This window comes from Phyllostomus hastatus, unplaced genomic scaffold (genome assembly GCF_019186645.2).
Source record: "Phyllostomus hastatus isolate PE091 unplaced genomic scaffold, TTU_PhHast_1.1 phas_contig_90, whole genome shotgun sequence".
Lineage (NCBI taxonomy): Eukaryota > Metazoa > Chordata > Mammalia > Chiroptera > Phyllostomidae > Phyllostomus > Phyllostomus hastatus.
Window position 1 is genome coordinate 1,254,945 of NW_025333984.1, and position 21,447 is coordinate 1,276,391.

Sequence of the window (21,447 nt, forward strand, 5' to 3'; positions counted from 1 at the left end):
ATTTTTCCTCCTGCACTGGCTGGTATTCCTTGCCAGAACCATTTCAGAGCTTTAGGAAAGAAGCAGTATTCTGAAGAGAGGACAATTAAGCTAATTAGAGATGAGTGTTACTAAGCAGACAACCCATTATTAAAATCCCCCATAGCCAACAGTGTCCTCATTCCTGACACTCTGGGCAATCTGTAGATGAGGTGAATTATGGCTGTGATGGCTCATCCACATGAAAAGCCTGTCACGAACCATGAACACCAGTGGCACAGAGGGAGTGAGTGGAAAAGAAATACTGAATTAATTAACACAAAGCTACAGAGGCACCCTGAACTGAGTCCCTCTGGGCTTGAAGCTCGGAGCATGCATGTTACATAACATTCACCAGGGACACATCACATATGTCACATTTTTATAGTCAGAGTGACAAAGGCATCAAGCACAATTTTTTTCTTGCATTCATTTTTCTATTGTCCTTAGAGATTTCAAATCATTTTTGGTGTTTGTCTAGTAGCGTGGTGGTGGTGGTGGTGGTGGTGGTAGTGGGTTATTTATTTCTCTAACTTCAACACCTTATCTCCCAAGAATGCAAATATTTCAGTAAATAGCAATACTGTGGACCTCTCTGTTTGGGAGAAGAAACTCCATACACAGCGTTCTCCCCAAGGGCTTTTAAAGGGCAACTCCAGGAATCTGCTGAGTAGGTAAAGAGAGATATTGCTCCAGGCACTGTTGTAGCTTGCAAATTGTCTCATACAATGGAGTAGTATGGTAAGGAAATGTCAAATGTTTAGTCAGCATGGATTATTTCTAAAGAAGCAATAGTAGGATAGTGGTTAAGAACAGAGGCAGCGTGGAGGTACACTCACAAAATTCAAAGTTCAGCTTTGCTACCAACTAGCTGTGTGGTTTTGGGAAAGTGATTTCACTTGTCTGTGCCTTCGTTCTCTGCAAAAAAAAAAAAAAGCTGATAATAATAGTGCCTATCTCAGAGGATTGTTAGGAGGATTAAGTAAGGAAATAGATTTTTTTCTCAGTGCTTAGGACAGTGGCACAGAGAAAGCACTCAATGCTGATAGCTATTATTATTATAAGTACCACAGGGTGCTTTGGGTAGTAGAAAAGAAAACTAACCAGGCCTCATTCTTGAAAGAGATCACATATTCTATGAGCTGGCACATGGAATGTACATAAAAAAAGCATGATGAACTCGGGACCATGCCCATGATACATTCAGATGCAAGGGTAGCAGGTCAGGAAGCATCAGAGTAGTTCAGGAGGCCCTCAATTCTCATCAGGAAAGAACTTTAGGCACCTACAGGGAAGGTAAACTTGCATGAGTTTTTTGCAGTTTTGAGGGAGGGTCCTCCTCATAAGAATGTATATCCATATTCACATCTCACTGATACACTGTTCATTTTGAATTAGGCAGGTTGGAGTTACCTCATTGAAGAGCACAAGACATAAAGGCTGTGTTTAACCTAACAAAGTAGAGTTTGTGACCTGATACCTATCTGAAGTTAGAAGGGTAACATTGTGTATATTGGCCCAAATATGCATTCTGTCATAAGAAATCCCCTTTAGCCTGGGGCACTAGTGATGGCCAACATAACTCTTATTAACAAGTAAGATTTCCCACAGGTCCTGTGACATGCATTGTGTTGGCCCTGCTTTTAGTTATTCTTTTCTTTTGTTTTGCTTTAGTCTTAAAAAATTAATGACTATATAAAATTTCACTTATTAAAAATTAAACCATAATAAAATATAAAAGATATGAGAGGACATAAAAGAAACAATAAAACATCCCCTCCTTACTTACCAGAAGTAATTGCTATTAGTATTTCTTAAAATTTTTCTGTGTATATTTGAACCCCTATGAAGTATATGAGAGTGACGTATGTACAGACCTACTTTTGACCTCAACAGAATCACACTGTACATTCATAACCACTACTTGCATCTGATACATTGTATCTTAGACTTGGTTCTATACCACATACAGATCTACTTGATTCCTGCATAGTATTCCATTATAACATGGCTTTTAAATTCCATTCTATATTTTGTCTGGCTAAGGAGAAAAATATAGAAGGGCGAGAAACAGGAAAAAAATGAGGTTTAGCAGCGAGGTATTGAGACACCTAAAGGGATTGTGTAAGAACACAAAGTTTTAAAATCGTACCACTGGAGACTTCCAGCCAACATGGAGGCATAGGTAGATATGCTTTGCTTCCTTGCACAACTCAAAGAAGGATAACAACCAGCTTAAAGACGAAAAACAACAAGAACTGCCAGAAAATTGAACTGTGTGGAAGTCCAACAACCAAGGTGCTGAACACAAAATATTCATCCAGACTGGTAGGAGGGGCAGAGACAGACAGCTGGGGTGCAGAGGACGTTTCGCAAGGTGGTGGCTGGTGGACTGGGTGGACAAGGTGGTGGCTAACAGAGCAGGCAGTCCCACATTTGAGTGTGTATAAATCAGGAAGAACAACTGGGGAGCAAGACAGACCATGCAACCCAGAGTTCCAGTGCCAGGCAAATAAAGCCTCAAAACCTCTAGGTGTAAAAACCTTTGGGGGTTGCGGCAGCAGGAGAAACTACCAGTCTCTTAGCAGAGTCTGTTGGATGGGCCCAAAGGTTCCTACAATGTACACAAGCCTGCCCACCCAGGAATCAGCAACCAGGGCAGCACCAAAAAGGGTGTGATTCGCTTGGGGAAAGTGGGAGAAGTGACTGAAAGTGGGGCAAGAGCCTAGCAAGCACCATTGTACCCTCTCAGACCCCACCCCCACATAGAGCACCACAATGTAGTAATGCAGGTTGTCCCACCCTGGCAAATACCTAAGGCTTCAGCCCCTACTACATAACAGGTATGCTGAAACAAAGAAATATGGCCCAAATGAAAGAACAGATAAGCCAACCTATCAGATGCAAAGGTCCAAACACTGATAATCAGGATGCTCACAGAAATTATTGAGTACAGCCTCAAAATGAAGGAAGAAGTGAAGGCTATGCAAAGTGAAATAAAGAAAAATATACAGGGAACCTGCAATGAAGGGAAGAAAACTGGGACTCAGATTAATAGTTTGGAGCAAAAGGAAGAAAAAAAAACATTCAACCAGAACAGAAAGAAGAAACAAGAATTCAAAAAATGAGGAGAGGCTTTGGAACCTCTGGGACAACTTTAAACATTGCAACATCTGAATTATATGGGTGTGAGAAGGAGAAGAGGAAAAGCAAGAAATTGAAAACTTATTTGAAAAAGTAATGAAGGAGAACTCCCCCAATCTAGTGAAGGAAGTAGACATACAAGTCCAGGAAACTCAGAGAGTTGCAAACAATTTGGACTCAAAGAGGAGCACACCAAGCCACATCATAATTAAACTGCTGAGATTAAAGATGAGGAGAGAATCTTAAAAGCAGCAAGAGAAAAGAAGACAGTTACCTACAAAGGAATGCGAATAAAACTGTCAGCTGTTTTCTCAAAAGAAAACCTGCAGGCAAGAAGGAGCTGGAAAGAAGAATTCAAAGTCATGAAAAGCAAGGACTTACATCCAAGATTGCTCTATCCAGCAAAGTTATAATCTAGAATGGAAGGGCAGATAAAGTGCTTCCCAGATGAGGTCAAGTGAAAGGAGTTCATCATCACCAACCCCTTATTATATGAAAGGTTAAAGGGACTTATCTGAGAAAAAGAAGATCAAAAACTATGAACAGTAAAATGACAACAAACTCACATATCACCAAGTGAACCTAAAACAAAACAAAGCAAAAACAAACTGAGCAAACAACGAGAACAGGAACAGAATCACAGAAATAGAGATCACATGGAGTGTTGTCAGTAGGGAGGGGGTGGGGGGAGGATGCAGAAAAGGTACAGGGGATAAGAAGCATAAATGGTAATCACAAAAATAGACAGGGGGAGGTTAAGAATAGAATAGGAAATGGAGAAGCCAAAGAACTTATATCTTTGACCCACAGAAATGAACTAGAGTGGGGAATGCTGGAAGAAGGGGATGCAGGGTAGAGGGGAAAGAATACAGGGAAGAAAAAAATGAGACAACCATAATAGCATAATCAATAAAATATACCTAAAAATAAAAAATGAAAATAAAATAGTGACACTAAATTTTAGCAGCTACCAGCATCACTTGGGTCAGTACTTTTGGTTACTACTTTGTGTAGTAAATAAAATAAAAGCAAGTTTTAGGTCTTAGCCACAGGCCAGCTCTTCCCAACACTTCTGTAACCAGAAACCATGCTTAATTTACTAAAGTCCTTTGAGGATTTAAATAGCACATGGAGAGAGTGGAACAGTGTATGCTATTTTGACTTTCAAAAAGTTTGGCAACCTTTTAAACCCAAAGCTGTGTTTTAAAAATTGAGTCACCGTGGAACTGAGGAGCAGTGTTTGGTCCTGGTTCCTTATTGATGGCTTGGAGATAAGAAACTAAAAAATAGAGTTAAAGGGACACTCTTCTGAATGGCAGAAAATAATATAGTAGGGCTACAAGAAATCAGCTGTGGGACTAATTTGATTTAATATTTATAAATGAGTTGGAAGAGGGAGTATAGTACAAAATCCCTAAGTTGGCATATGTCTTTGCACTATTCCAGTGAAGATAACAAACTTCAGGAAGATGTTTATTTTGTAGAAGTGGGCATAAAAGTGTCCAGCAAGCTTCAATATGACCAGGGGTCAAAAAAATGTCTGTAGGGACGCATTCCTTAAGTTTATTTGAGAAGATTTATAACGATCCTTACCTTCTTTTCTATGAACAGGGTATCTGCTTCAGGCACCAGTAACTAAAAACAAAAAGAAGATAGAGTTAGTGGCATCATCAGAGGGAGATGATATTTAAACAGACAGCATTATATGAACATGAAAAGGAAGACTACATGGCTGGTGTTACTCAGTGGATTGTGCACCAGCCTGCAAACCACAGATCACAGCTTCAATTCCCAGTCACAGCATATGCCTGAGTTGCAGGCTGGGTCTCCAGTAGAGGGGCACATGAGAGACAACCACACATTGATGTTTCTCTCCCTTCCCTTCTCTCTAAAAATAAATAAAATCTTTTTAGAAAACACTAAAAATAAATTTATAAAAGGAGACTAGTAGCAAGCCAGTTTCCACCAAACACATTTACTATATGTATTACATTTAATACAGTCCCCAAAGGCAATTGATACTTTTTTGGATTTTTACATTTTTTAGGAATCATTTTTTAAATTAATTAATTATTTTTTAGAGAGGGAAGGGAGGGAGAAAGAGAGAGAGAGAGAAACATCAATATGTGGTTGCTGGGGCCATGGCCTGTAACCCAGGCATGTGCCCTGACTGGGAATTGAACCTGCGATGCTTTGGTTCGCAGCTCGCACTCAGTCCACTGAGCTACGCCAGCCAGGGTAAAGGCAATTGATATTTAATGGTTGGTGATTTGTGGATTTGCTAACTTTCAAAGTTAAATAAGATGCATATGTTAGGCTACCATTTTAGAAGAAATGCAATTAGATATTCTCTTCATCTTGACTACAAAACATTTTCTTCTTCAGAGGATGACTTTTATCATAAAAGTCAGAACTAGATTTCCTGTTATCCTCTGCTACCATCCATGTTTTTCAAAACATGTCCTTAAAATTGGCAGATGCATTTTGTCTTGGAAGGGAAAACCTAACAGAATCAGATCAATAAGAAGTTGTGAGATTTTCAAAAATAAAGAGATACTGAAGTCTGCCCTATCAATCTCACAGAGTCCTTGAGCTTCTGCTCAAATGAGCTGAGTGATACGAAACTGTTTTGTAAAGTGCTATACCAAAATACAGTAGTATTAATTATTCATTGTACCTCATAATTTGGGATTCGAAATGTAAATTGATTAAATTCTAGGAACTTATCCTGCATATTCTCGTAAATGTGCAAAGATTGGTATATAAGAATGTACTTTGCATCATTGTTTATTTTAACAAAATATTAGAAATAGCTGAATTGCTCATTAGTAAAGGATTAGGTAAATAATGACAGAGCCATACAGAGGAATAAAGAAATAACAACAAGGAAGTTCTTTATATTAAAACATGAAAATATGTATATTAACTAATAAAAAGCTGCAAATCAGTATGACTAGTATTATTCCAACTTTGGTTAATATTACATGTTAGTACATGCATGTGAATGAATAGCCCTAGAAGAATACATATCTGGCCGTTAATCATGGTTCTGTCTTCAAAGGGTAGGATGATGGGGGGATTTTACTTGATGCTTTAGTTCTGTTGTTTGAATTGTTTACATGCACGTTATTATTTTTGTAATAAAAATAAAAATTTATTCTTAACCCAACTGAGTATCCAATTTTAATTGAAAAAAATGTATAGCCCTGGCTGGTGTTGCATAGTAGATTGAGCACCGGCCTGCAAACCAGAGGGTCACCAGTTCAGTTCCCAGTCAGGGCACATACCTGGGTTGCAGGCCAGGTCCCCAGTAGGGGGCATGTGAGAGTCAATTACACATTGACATTTCTCTCCCTCTCTCTGTCTCCCTTCCCCTCTGTCTAAAAACAAATAAATAAAATCGTTTTTAAAAATGTATAAAATAAGGGCAAATTTATGTTGCAAATGGCTTGGGAAAGCTTTCTGAAATGAAACCCAGCTACAAGACCTGACAGAAATTGTGGAAGAAGCAGTTGGAGAAGAAAGAGAGGTAAAGAACATGCAAGAGTCTTTCTCCTTCAAATGAATGGAAAGCACACTCAGAGTTAAGGACTTTCCTTGCACTGGCCAAGACCCAGGACCTCCCTTAGCATAGTTCTTATCATTCGGCATTGTGATTGACCCTTACTCTTCTGGACTATGCACTCGACTGAGAGCACAATAAAGGCTTTCTCTGCCATGTTCATTGTTGTGTCCCCAACACCAAGGGAGGAAAATAGGATTTTGAATGAATGTTTGTTGGCTGTTAAATGAATGTTCTCTACTGTGAAAAGACTCTATCTAGAGTGATTTACTTTTGCATTGTGGGGTCGTTTCATGGTCTAAAAGGCTGGAGAGAGCTTCAAGTTAGCTTGACCATTGGTGCCTAATACAGTCAGCTTTCACTTTGCTTCAGACTCTCTTGTGGCAAACCTTTTCTTTACCTTTACCTTTCCAGGTACAGCCAAAAGGCCGCAAGGAATGGAATGAAAAATCAGTTCAACCTCCATGAGCTGAAAATGAAGGGTCCTGAGCCAGTGGTCAGTCAAATCATTGACAAGCTGAAGCACATTAACCAGGTATGTGGATCTATATTCAACACAAATGAAAGTGGCACAAAAGTGAGGGATGGATGATGTCCATTGTGCAAAGCTGTATTTTTGCATTTTTTGGAAAGGCAGCCATTGTTCATTTTCTTCAAAGTTTCTCTCTGCTAAAAAGAACTTTTTGACCCTCATTTTCACCCTACTTTTAAATCATAAAGATTATATTGTAATATTAGAGAAAACTTGAAAAATAGAAGGAAAAATATTTTTCACGATGGCATTACTGTATCCCAACTCAGACTTTTTCCATAATTGGAAGTATACAAATGATTTACAGTTCTTAAAATTTACACTGTATTGGAAACACTTTTTCATGTTGCCATAAATCTTCCAATTAATCATTTTTGTGGCCATAAGATTCAAGTGTTTATCATAATTAATCGTCTACTTTTCTGTTCATTCAGATCACTTCAACTTTTTTACCATCATAAATAAAGCTGCCTTTTCATATACAATGCCTTCTTCTCATCTTAGATCATTTCCTTAAAATACTGGAGTTACTGAGTTAAAGGATGTGAGCATTTTTATGCGTACTTCTAAATTGCTAGCAATAGGGATGTACTGGCTTTCACTTCCACCCGCAAGATGTGAGAGGACCAGCTTCACTGTGCCTGTAGCAACTTTTGATTCACTGCCACCCACAGAGACACCCACAGATTCCCTTGACCTATACACAGAGTTTTCCCTCTCATGAGTTTAGCAGCTAAGACAGAAATAGAAGTTAGTTGTACCATCTGCTTGTGATTGCTTTGTGGCCACAACAACAAAAAAAATGCCACCATATACCAGAGTGACAGTGTTTTTGCCCCATGACGCATGGGTGGGAGGGCCCTGGCACCACTGACATCTATTTGTGGCTTAAGAACTTAATGAAGCTAAAATCCTCATGCAAAGACAGAGGTTTCTATATGAAAATGTTGGCATGATTTTGTTTTTTAATGTGAAGTATGGCAGTGAAATTTCTGTGGTTCTTAGAAAATGTTTAGAAAGGCTCTCTAAATAGCAGTATATTTCACTGCAGATGGCGTTGTGAAAGTATTTACAACACACTTGGGTGTGACTCCTCCAGTGTCTAATAAAGTGCTCTGTACTCAGTGAGCACTTAATAAATAGTAGTTACTGCTGCTAAGCACATGATGATGGCAGTATGTGCATAATTAATTTTTTCCCGTGAACTCACAACCTCACTAAGTTCTATAAAGCCTAGTTAGATGATTATTTCAAAATGCATGTCTGAAGGGTTCAGAGCACAATATAAACCACTAATGGCTGAACTGAGGGCATGGTATGTTTCACCTGGGGAAAATGGAAGTATTTGTCCTGTGAATTATTTGCAAACTACCTCAGACCGATTTTGTCTGGGTGGCTCCACTCACTTGACTAGCCCCAGTATTGGTGAAGCTAAAATTGCATGGTCCATTACTGTGCCCAAAATGCCAAGTGAAGAATACTGTCAACAGAGCTATTTGGTGAACAGACCTTAAGGGATACCCACTATGTGTTCAGCCAGATGCCAGGAAGTTTGAGGGTTCAAAAGAAGACTAATCCTCTGTTGTCACAGCTTTCTTGGAGGGGAAGCATAAGTGTAGAAAGTGTTTAAATACAAATAAGTAAATAAATATAAATAAAGATGATGAAGAGCTAGCACAGTGATGCTACTCATCAGTTCTGGGTGGTTTTCTTAGGGCTAAGGTGGGCTAGTAAGAGAAGCACTCCAGAGAGAGGCAGGTGTTAAGATCGTCCATTGACAATGAGTAAGTAAAGACAAGCTGGAGAGTGGCAGTCATGAGAAAGATTAGACAAAGACCTGCGAATGGACCCCCCGCCCAGCAACCATGGAAAAAGGGAAAGCTGCATCAGACATGGGCTTCTATATGATCCAATGGTCACTAAAAATATTTATAGCAAGTCCTTTCAGCAAAGACTTAGTTAGTTATTTGATGTTGATACTGTGGGAGACCATGTGATATAGGGGGAAAGAATAGGGGATTGATGCACCTGACTTCAGGTGTAGCTCTTACTGGGTGTATTACCTTGGGCAAATCACTCAAGTTCTCTGAGCTTTAGTTTCCACATCTGTAGTACATAGAGATATCAAAACAAGGTTATTGTAAGGAGTAGAATATATATTTTTACATAGCCCCACACACATCCATTATATATACCATAATTAAATATGTAGTATACTTTATGTATTATATATATAAATATAGGTAAGCACATGTGCATGACAGATAATAACTGGCAGTTAAGATGATTATAATCAGGATTTTCTCTATAGGCAGGACCAGAGTTTGAAACAGAGCAAAATTCTAGTATTTTTTACCAGCCTAATTCTGCTCTCCCAATTTTATATAGTCGCAGATTCCTTTGATGCATCTCTTCATTTCTCTTTCATACTGTTTCCTTATTTCACTTTCCTGTAACTTCGAGCCACAAAAGCTTTTCAGCTTCATAGGGGAGGTGTACATTGTCAGAGTGGTAAAGGTCACAAGTTACAACTTCTTTCTCTTACCTGTCAGTGAATGTGTGTGTGAACATTTTTGTTCCCTTACAAATACAATTAAGTAACCAATTACTTCATACTGATAGACCAGTTTTACCTGTTTTTAAGTTGAGCTATTAAAATTGGCTGGCTGGAAACACCCACATTGTTTTTTTCCTCTCATCTGTGTTGCTTTCCATAGCCAAGACACATTTTTCTCAAATCTTCAATAAAATTTATATTTTGGTCATAAAGAAGACTGTTGTGATGATGATGATGGTGGTGATGATAAAAATAATATATTTGTATTTGAGCAGCATTTAGCCGTATTTCAAAAGGACTTTTATGTCCTAAAAGTCTAACTGCTTGTATTGGGGAAAGTAGCCACCCTGGAAGTGTATAAGATACACTACTTTCACTAATTCTTTTCAAGAACTCATTTTTTGTTACCCTTGGACACTGTGTCATCCTCACTGCTCCCTGGGAGGTAAGTGATAAATAATGTTTATTACTTTTTATAGCTAGAGAAACTGAGGCAGAAAGCCATTAAGGCTATGCGGGCATACTGCCAAAACATCCAGTGAGTTCAGTTGAAAATTTGATCAATCATCCAGATGTTGTTTCCTATATACTGCCAAACATCTGGATTTACTGAATGCCTGACTAAACTGACCTAAAGTTTTCGTGATGGAAAGACAGAATCAAGTTAAATTGCCCAAGTTCACACGCACATGAGTGGTGAATCCAGGAGTGTAATATGAGTTTTGTAAGCCCCTTACTTGGTGATGTATCTATTAAACTGCAGTAGAGTGTTCCAACATATATAATAAATACAGAGCTCATTCTCTCTATCTATGCCTGTATACCCATGTTTGTCCATCCACTTGGGCTGCAGTTAGGCCATTTATGAGTACCTCCCAAAATAACTCCACTTTCTTCCATGGAAATTCTCAGCTGCCTACTTTCAGGTTATAGTTGCTGTTGATAGCACTGGAAATAATATACTCACTACGGGAATAAAGTAACATTATTTCCATATTGACAATCCCATGGTGTAATCTTGAAGGGATAGGTTCAGGGTCAGGTCCAGGGCTCCTTCCATGGGAAGGACTGCAGGTGTGGAATGTCCTCCCCTCCTCCTTTCAAGCCAGAGTTCATGTGTAACATTCCCACGATTGGAAACGAGAACTTTTTTTTATTATTTCCTTTTCAGTTTCTAATTTGTTGAAGGATTTATTCTCTTGTATTAGGAGAGGAATTGAACTCTTTAAAGTCCTCAATGTCAGTATTGGAATTTGCAGGACCATATTCCCTTTTTAATTAAACAGTTTGGTTTTGTTAGTCTTCTGCTCCAAGGCTCCTGCATGGAGAGAAAGCCCCACAAATACCAAGAATGATCATGATACATTCTCACCCACATGATACTGTGGGCCATTTGTCTTCCAACCCTATTTTGTTTGGTAACATTTTCTCTCTGTGGAAGAGTTTGCTATGTACTTGGTGCTAATTTAGCAGTCCTGTAACTGCTCTAGGAGTCACTATTCCCAAGGAAAATCTAGCTGTTTATTGTTTTTCCACAGCTTCAGTTCAGGTTTAAATAAAATTCCAGAAATTGTTTCCCTACCCGTTGTAAATAGTTGATGCCAGAGCAGTCAATACCTGCCCATTTGGCATCAGAGCTTTTCATTAAGAGTGGGATAAAGTCTCATCTGTTTGGGATGGTTGAAGTGTCCTGCTGAATGGTGGGGGAGTAGACAAGATGGCCTCTTAAGATTCCTTCCAGTTGTGTGATTCCTTGATTGGTGGCCCGAGGTCAGGCATTAACCCAGCACCCTCTTGTGAACAAGTCTTGTGACTTTATTCTCTGCCTGGCCCCTCTTTTTAAAAGACCCTGTTCCCAGGTCACTCCTTTCTACTTTCTACCCTGTCATCATTTCAGAGATTATTCCTGTCCCACTGGTCTTCCAGCCTGGACAGATGGAACTTAAACTTGCCCTTCCCCCCACCCAGTTCTTCTGTTCTTCTGCCTTGTTCCCATTAGGCTGTGAAAACATTATACTATAAAAACACATTTGTGTTTATTTCACCCCTAAGTTTCCCTCCTCCAGGACCATATCTTGTTAGTCATGTGACTCCATAGGAATAATAATTCTACATGAATTTGCATAGCACAATTCAGTTTGTAAAACTCTTTCATGTATACCAGAAAGATTGACCTTCACAAGGGCTCTGAGAAGCAGATATTATCATCTACATTTGTCCAGTGAAGAAACCATGGGCACGAGAAGGGTAAGTGACCTACATATAGTAAGTGGTGGAACTATACCTACAACCCAGGGCTACTGATTTCAGTGTCTGTGCTCTTTCCTTCAATACTAAAAAGACATGGCACACCTTGTTATGATTAGCAAGATCCATATATAAAAGATGTGCAGAAGCACAAATACCAGACACTGCTTAATTTGGATAATGATTTCCAAGTGCCTAAAACAGTTATTTCTATGGTCTAAAGCTCTAAAATCAGCAGCAAAGAAAAAACAAGCATGCTGTTTATTAAATGTCAATTGAAGATTCTTAGAAAACTAACTACCACACTGTATGATGTGGAAACGGAGGCACTCTGTGGCATGGGTTTGAGTTATAGATGGCAGACAATCTCTCTATTAGCTATCTCTAATTCATAAAATTATGTTAAATGGTCAAAGAATATTAAAAATGTAGAGCAGACAGTGGAATGTCTTTACTCCATCCCCATTTGTGAACACCTGAAAAATATTTGTAAAATTCCTGGCAGGCTACTTTGGCATCATGAAAAGACACTAACTTTTGGAATAGAAAGTTAAATTTTTTAATAAGTTAGTTAGTAAAGTTGTTAAGTGCCAGAGAAGTACCCAAGACATTCCTCAGCATGTGGTTAAAAAGAGAATCTTTAAACAAATCTCAGACATGATAAAAAGATACTCTGAATCATTTTTCTCATAGTCTTCTCACAATAAAACCAGTGAGAATCAGACCTGGCAGGTGTGGCTCAGTGGATTGAGTACCAGCCTGTGGACCAAAGGGTCACTGGCCCAATTCCCAGTCAGGGCGCATGCCTGGGTTGTGGGCCAGGTTCCCAGTTGGGAGCATGAGAAAGGCAGCCGATCTATGTTTCTCTCCCACATCAATGTTTTTATCCCTCTTCTCCTCCCTCCCTTTCCCTCTCTCTAAAAATAAATAAAATCTTTAAAAAGAATAATGAGAATCATAAAACACTGCCCTGGTCCAATAGTTGCTAGAAAAGCCAACACTGATGTAAAATTTCTAAATAAAAGAAAAAAATCTTTTGAGGGTCAAGTTTAAATGAAAGACCTTTCCAAATAGAATTATGTCTCAGTGTCTGTCACACTTCATATATGAGTAGCACAGCACAACTCTAGTAATTGCCGTTTCCACATGCAGCCAGAATGTGTGTGTGTGTGTGTGTGTGTGTGTGTGTGTGTGTGTAGATACTGTGTGAAAGACAGTATCTCAATGGCATGTTAACAAGGGCCAATGAATGACTTCTGAGTTACAAAAGGATAATGCATATTGGCCTTTCAATACCAGACTTGAATTCTAAACATCATGAAGTAAAGAGGAATTAGCTGATGCATTCTAAAACAGATTTATCATTAAAAAATCTTCTCTCATTTTGCTTAATAGCCTGAAAAATAATTACTATGTCTGGTGGCTTTGGGGAACATGTGTTTTTAATATCTTAATCACTGTGTACAGTTTAATAACACTGCACCAAGAAGAATTCCCAAGTATTGCACATTAAATTTCTTTAACTATTTTCTATATTTAGAATATACAGGATTAAAGACACTTAGATTGGGTCATATATTTTAGTGCTTGCATATTAATAAACTTCTCAGAAGTGGAAGGTGAATCAAGAGTGGCAAGCAAAAATGTTGATAAGGTTTTTGTGATAATCTTGATTTAACAATGAAGAGAAATAATTATTTTTTATTGCAGTATTGTACTCTTTCATGAATTTTGTTGTTGTTGTTAGAAGTATTGGAAGTGTTAGCTATGGAAAGACAAGTTCTACATATGAAAAGTGAATTTTATTAAACTATAATAGCTATCAGATTTACAAAGGTAAAAAATGTATTTCAAAATATCTATGAAAATTATAGGGTCTTATATTCTAGTTATACTTACCTACTGGTAGAATGTAACACAATGCTTTTTAAATAAATGGTTGCTGCTCTTTATTGCCATAGACCTTTACTATAAGCAGTATTTATTTCCAAGTACTATTTGAAAAATTTAGAAATAACTTTTTACCTAGAGGTATTTATGAATTTATATTTTGCCTGTGGACTGTCAGCTCCTTAAGTCTGTGCTTATGCATGTTGTTTTCTGTTTCCTATAGTACCTAACATATATACATTATGTTGTCAATGTTTACAATATTTTATTGATCAGATCATTCAAGGATCTCAATCTTTGCTGCCCTCAACTTATTTCTAAATTTAGATTCAATTTAAGGTGCTTTTCCCATTCAATTTTAACCAGTTACTGTGCTCAAGGAAAGGCTACATAAGTACAGAGTTATAATTAGCAGAGTCCTTTAGGTTGCAGGGTCCAGCCCTTTGGTTTTACAGATGAGGAAATTATGGCCAAGAGAAGGAAATGACTTGTCCATCATCATATTGCCAGTAAATGACAAAGCTGAGACTGGGAAATGAATGGGTCAGTATTCTGTAGGGCCATTGTTGTGCTTGCAGAGGTTTGGGGCGACACAAAACATGCTGGCAAACATGCAGGCACATGTTCCTACACCATACTCCCCATCATAGCAGAAGCCCATTCCTGAGCAGTTCACTTTAGGAACAAAAAGCAGTACAGCATGAGCCATGATCTTGTTAATTACTTGTCTCTTGTTATGGATATTAACTAGTGTTTGGTCACAACAAGTACACCTCAGTGTCTACCTCCTCATTAAACCCATTGAACAGTTGTTGCACACGGGTCAGGGGGCGGAGGGGTGCTGCTGGGATCACCGAACCAAAAGCAGACAGTGTCAGCAGGACCTGTTGCTCATGGAGTTATACCCACTCACCATCTGACTTGGGCTTCTGTCACATTCAGGAACAGTCATCTTTCACTCTCATGTTCTGATCTCAACTCCTCCACCTTCCTGGACAGCCTATAATAATCTATCTGGTGCCTTCTCCCTCCTTCCAGTATGACAAAATTACCATCATATTAGTCAGTGGGCTTACATGCCCGTTAGCTTAGTTTTTGGGGCAGCGCATTCAGATTGTGTTCAGTAGGGAGTAGAGAGGTGGGAGAGGTGCTGTGGGGTTGTTCTGAGTTGTTCATTTCTATTTTAACAAAAGCAGCTACATTTTAAAAATCTGCTCTACATATCAATCTTTTACATAAGATTACACTTAAACAATGGCTTCCAATCTCTAAAAGAATAAAAATCTTTGCCTGACTGATGTGGCTCAGTGGGTTGTGCATCATTCTGAAAAGTGAAAGGTAGCCAGCTTGATTCCCCATCATGGCATGTGCCTGGGTTGTGGATTAAATCCCTGGTCTGGGTGCATATGAGAAGCAACCAATCAATATTTCTCTCACATGGATCTCTCTCTCTCTCTCTCTCTCTCTCTCTCTCTCTCTCTCTCTCTCTCTCTCTCTCTCTCCCTCTCTCCCACCCTCCCTCCCTTCCCCTCTCTCTGAAAATAAATATGTAAAACCTTAACAACAGCAACAAAAAAGAATGAAAATCTCAGGGTGTCCTTAAAGCTCACATTAAAGGTTTAATCTCATGTGAGCCATTTTTGTCATTTCAACAGTTATTCAATGAGTGTACTAAATATCTGCAATACACAAGGCAGTCACAGAATGACTTCCAATTCCTATCAGCCACCTCTTAAAATGAACTGTTAGTTAAAATGGTGACCAAATGGTCCTGGCTAGCGTGGCTCAGTGGATTGAATGCTGGCCTGATGACCAAAGGGTCGCTGGTTTAATTCCCAGTCAGGACACATGCCTGGGTTGTTGGCCAGGTCCCCAGTTGGGGATGAATGAGAGGCAACCACACACTGATGTTTCTCTCCCTCTCTTTCTCCCTACCTTCTTTTTTCTCTAAAGATAAATAAATAAAGCCTTTTTAAAAATGGTGAATGGCTTGATGTAGACATTATTCCTACTGGAAGTGAGGTTCTAAAGTGATTTTGGAGGGCCTATGTTCTTGTACTAGTGAGCCAAAGTGTCTTATTTGAACTTGCAGTCCAACACATCTAAATTTTCCTTCTCCAAGTCATTAGGATTCTGACAAAGTCCAATGGGAATAAGTGTGGAACAATTTGTCCTAAACTAGCTTGTCTATACAGAACAATTTTGCCCCTGGATGACAGTCCCATGTTAATTAGCTCGATTAAATGTTCAGCTTCTGTCTTGTATGCCCATGGTTATTTCAGATTAAACCTTCAACTGCAAACTGATTTGACACATGACCAGAGATAGTTCCATATGCTGTGTAGGCTCAGTGTTAGTGCTGAGTGAAGGTAAAATACTAATAATGGGATCAATTCTGTATCTTTAACTCTATGGTTTCTTCAGATAACAATCACAGTGATTTTGTATAGCAACTGTTAATTAAGTTGAACATTTCCAGCAGAGTTCTAATTAATGTCCAGCGTGGGAATTACATTATTATTGGATTTTATTGGATAATTTCTTAATAGGGTTAAAGTATGATCTTTTTTGTTTAATTAGTTGATTTAGATATTTTTCCATAGTCCATATTTTGCTAGAGCATCACTTTCATACTAATATTTATTCTGTATTATGGGTATGCAGTTAATAAGACCAAAGAAGCTATGAAAATTACCATTACAGTCATAAATTATGAGGCCCAAGTTCAGATCAGTTATATTCCAGGTCACTGAAGAATGTTCTGGTTATTATAATGGTATCACTGTTAGGAAATTTGGGTCATCACAACAAATAGAAGCAGAACCAAAAGACTAAAGACAGGCACATTTTATCCTTACCTTTAATAAGTGGTGGAAATTGGATTGTGGAAACCACAAGTCAGGGATCCTGATGTCACATCTTAGCAGAATTCTAGACTAGATTCCTGGAGAGCATGAGCTTTCAGAAGTCACCATGATGGTTACTAGAAGCCGGTATGGGCTCACTGAGAAAAAAATCCAGAACCAGGTCACTTCCCCTTGTGTGTGTGTATGTGTCCATGTGTGTGTGAGCATGCCTGATGTTACTAGATCAGAGGAATGGCACAGATATGGTATGTCTAGATTTCAGCAAAGCATTTGACAGACATTCCCAGGATCATTTTTCAACAAGTAGAAGAGAGAGATGTTGGCTAAATAATGATATGGTTTTGTAAAGTGTAGCTAATTTACCATCATCATATCTGAACAGTGTTTTCTTTTTTCCATTTTTATTGTATTTTTTCCATTACCATTTAGTCCCCTTATACCCCACCCCCCTGCAATCACCACACTGTTGAACATATCAATGTCAGCCTGGAAAGAGACTGAAGACAGAAAGAGCATGCATCTAATATTTAGTGATGTCAAGAAGCTAGGTGGGGTTAAGCTAAATACATACATAAGACAATCAGAATCTAAAAATATCTCAGTAGACTGGAATAGCAGATAAAGCTAGCAAAGTGAAATGTTACAGGCATAAATGTAAAGTATTACATGTAGATTCACAAACATGACTGTAGAAACAGTGGGGGCACCCAACTCAGTACACATAATTGTTTTTAGTCATGATGGGAACAGCAATGAAGAGCAATGAAACCTTCACTAACCCACCAGACTCTGTCTCTCATATGCGGCCATCACTTAACAGCTCTTTTGATGTTGTGGCCATAATTGGGGCATGGAGGGAAGAGGTGGGTAAATATGTATATGTGTGCCTTTATCCATCCTGTTTAAACAGTCAAAAAGTTATTTTGGGATTGAATGTTCACTGCTCCATAGCAGTCTTTGTTAGGTCAGCACTACCTGCTTTTGTTGTGAAGTCTTTTTGTGTGTGATTTAGAGTCATAGTAAGAAAACTGAGAGCTATATAGCACTATACAACAGTTTGAAGGAAAGTACAAAGATTCTAGAACCAAACGTAGCTCTCGGTTTAAGTCCCAGATACATCCTTTTGTAGTTGCCTGGCTTTGGGCCAAATTATTTAACCTCCCTATACTCAAGTTTCCTAATCTGTGAAATGGGTATACTACAATCTGTCTTGAAAGATTAGTACAAGTGTTAGAGATAATGTGCAGTAGACAGTGAATGAAGTATATCTGCTCTTTTTCCTCATATTATAATAGTAGGAAAAGTTAGCATAAGAGAAATTCAGGAGTGACCTTTAAAGTGGCTTGATTTTCTGTGGCTCAGTTTATCAATTTTGGAATGGAGAGACTACAACTTTTCTATCTTGGGTTGCTGTTTAAATAATTTTAAAATTCTAAATATTATAATCCAAATGCTAAAGATTCTTGGAAAAATGTATCTAGCCAAGCTTCAGCAGATTTTTGAACTATTTAAAGTTAAGTTTGGCTCAAAGTAACTGAATGAAAATGAAGATGATAAATTGAATATATATATATATATTCATATATATATATATATATATATATATATATATATATTCATATATATATATAGTCTTTGGGTTTAAATGAAGTTCTTCAGATTTTCTCAGGTTTGAACTCTGCCCTAAAGTGGAGGATCTATAAATAAGCAGGTTGCCCTTCGAGTACAGTTTAGAGATCTTACCACATGATTCAGAGCCCCATTTTAATCTTCAGCTCCACCAGGACCTTTCATGGAAGGATGGTATCAAGTGAAGAGACTTCAGAGCTATAAAGTTCAAGAGAAGTTAATCTGCATTCCTTTTGCATTTTCCTCTCTGGTTGAAGATGGTGAGAGGTTCCTATATTTAAAACCCGGCTGACATGATATCCTTATTGGCAGATGTCTCACAGGAGGTATTTAGAATGGTTTTGAGTGGTGTATAATATGTTCATGAGTGTGTGTGTGTGTGTGTGTGTGTGTGTGTGTGTTTCACATGCCGACAAAGCAGAAAGAATTCACAGGGCTTGGGACTATGAGCTTTCTTGAGACATCATCACTCTCAGCTGTCGGAGTGATGTCACAGAGGCCAGGAACACTGCCTAGGCCTAAATTCTCACAGCTCTAGTTGCCATTGCAGAACCTAAGACACAGAACACCCATTCCGTGGACTCTACCATCCAAGAACTATGGGATTTGTTAGCAAAAATCTGGGACCAGTGACTACTTGTTGTCCAGGAAAAAAAAACAAAGCTGTCCCCTACTGCCTGAGCCTTTGTTCCTACCTGATATACCATGGAAAAGGGGGAAGAAATCCAGACTCGTTAATGAACTAATACAAAAGATTAAGCCAAGCTAGTTTTTTATAGCTGCATATGGATTTTTAAGGTGTCTGAAAGCTGGAAAGTTCCCCAGAGTAGAACCCAGTAGTGCTGTTGCCTTTGTTCACCAGACCCAAGCATAGGATAAAGGAATCTCTGTGGGAGAAATTTTCTTATTGCTGATTTGTTTTTGAAGAAATGCCATTCCCTGAGCTATTGTATGGTGAATTGATTGATCAACAGCTGCATTCTGTACAAATTATTGTTAAAGCTATGGGTTCTATTATAATATGCTGAGATGTAGCTCAACTCTGAGCTTCTGTGTGGTTGAACTGCTTTTATTTTTGTCTATTGTTCTTAGAACTAACTTAAACCATGACTAGTCACATGCCTCCATTTCAAAATGACACTCATCGGACAAAAAAAATAACATAAAATTTAAAACTAGATGTCTTTGCAAATAAATGTTTCTGAGTGTGGTTACCAGAGGGAAGGGGGTGGGGGTGTAGTGAAGTGTAGAGGGGGCCAAATCTCTGGTGATGGAAGATGGTTTGACTGTGGGTGGTGGGGACACAGTGCCATATACAGATCAGGTATCATAGACATGTGCACTGGAAATCATATGATCCTATGGACCCATGTCACCCCAACAAAAATAAATTAAAAATTTAAAATATATGAATATATCCTCATCATGTATTTACAAGTTACTTATTGAATGCCCATGGGGTGTAGTGCTGAGTTTAGTGCACTCTGTTGATAAAGACATGGAGAAACACACTTTGCATAGTTATCATCACTTAACATATACCATTACCATTTGAATTCATCTGTCCAATATTAAGCAGCTCTGTGTGACAAGCATTGGGAACAGGGCCTGTGGACAAGGATAACAGAGATAATTTAAGCACAATCTTTGTTTTCAAGGAGGGTGATGAAAACATACTACATAATAACTATAACCCAAAGCATAGTTTAAGTGTCATAAGAGAAATATAAACCAAGTACTATGTTAGCCCAGAGAAGAGAGGGATTAATTCCTACCGAGGGAATTAGACAAGACTTCAAAAATAGGTAGCCTTTAAGCCAGGCTTTGAAAGATGAGGAGAATTTTGACAGATAGAGGTAGGAAGGAAGGATCTTCCTGGCAAAGGAATTTGGAATGAACAGTGACACAAAGACATGAAAGTACATCAATAGCCTTATGTGGCTGGAGAGCTGAGGGCACGGGGCAGAGTGGAAGAGGACATGGGCAGTGAAAGACAAGACTGAAAAGTAGTACAAAATGGGGGGGATGAATACTATAATAAAGACACTGAACCTCACTCTGTTAGTAATGGAGTGCTGGCGAAGGGATTAGAGTGAAAGAGTGACATGGTCAGATCAGTGTTTTATGATGTTAACTTTCCAGGAGCATGAAGGGTGGTACAGAGATCAGAAATTGAAAGCAAGGAGCCCAGTTAAAGTTGACACAGTTTCTGAAGCAAAGGAGTGAAGTTCATTTGAAATTTATTAGCCTTCCTTTCCACTGTCTAATGGGAATTGTTTAGGGGTTGACAAGTGTTCTGTCTTTTTTTAACCTTTTTTCTACCTTTTTCTTATTGTTGTTCAAGTACAGATGTCTCCATTTTCTCCACACCACTCCCCCTGCCCCACCTATTCCCCACCTCTCACCCTTGATCCTACCCCACTTTGGTTTTGTCCATGTGTCCCTTATAGTTGTTTCTGAAATCCCTCCCTCCCATTACCTCCTCCTCCCTCCTCTCTGGTTACTGCCAGTTTGTTCTTTATTTCTATGCCTCTTGTTCTGTTTTGCTTGCTTGCTTGTTTTATTAGGTTCCACTTATAGGTGAGATCATATGGTGTTTGTCTTTCATAGTCTGGCTTATTTTACTTAGCATAATGCTTTCCAGTTGCATCCATGCTGTTGCAAAAGGTAGGAGCTCCTTTCTTTCTGTTGTATAGTATTCCATTGTGTAAATGTACCACAGTTTTTTGACCCATTCATTTACTGATGGGCACTTAGGTTGCTTCCAGCACTTGGCTATTGTAAATTGTGCTGCTATGAACATTGGGGTGCATAGGTTCTTTTGAACTGGTGTTTCAGGATTCTTAGGCTATAGTTCTAGCAGCAGAATTGCCAGGGTCACAAGGACAACTGTTCTGTCTTAAAGTCAGGCCAATTATTGGCTGTTAGCCAGGACACTGGAGACGGTGTAGCATGCGGAAATTTGGGTCTCAGAAGCAGAGGCCTGGAGTGACCTCACAAC

The 21,447-nt window shown here is 38.6% G+C and overlaps 1 protein-coding gene across 1 annotated transcript in view; it reads left to right on the top strand.

Moving 5' to 3' along the window:
- GPC3 (glypican 3) overlaps positions 1-21,447 on the top strand; it is a 430,866-nt gene that overhangs the window by 320,885 nt on the left and 88,534 nt on the right. The window contains exon 6 of the mRNA XM_045852238.1: positions 7,139-7,259. Coding sequence (XP_045708194.1) covers positions 7,139-7,259 — 121 coding nt within the window. The remainder of the gene's footprint in view (positions 1-7,138; positions 7,260-21,447) is intronic.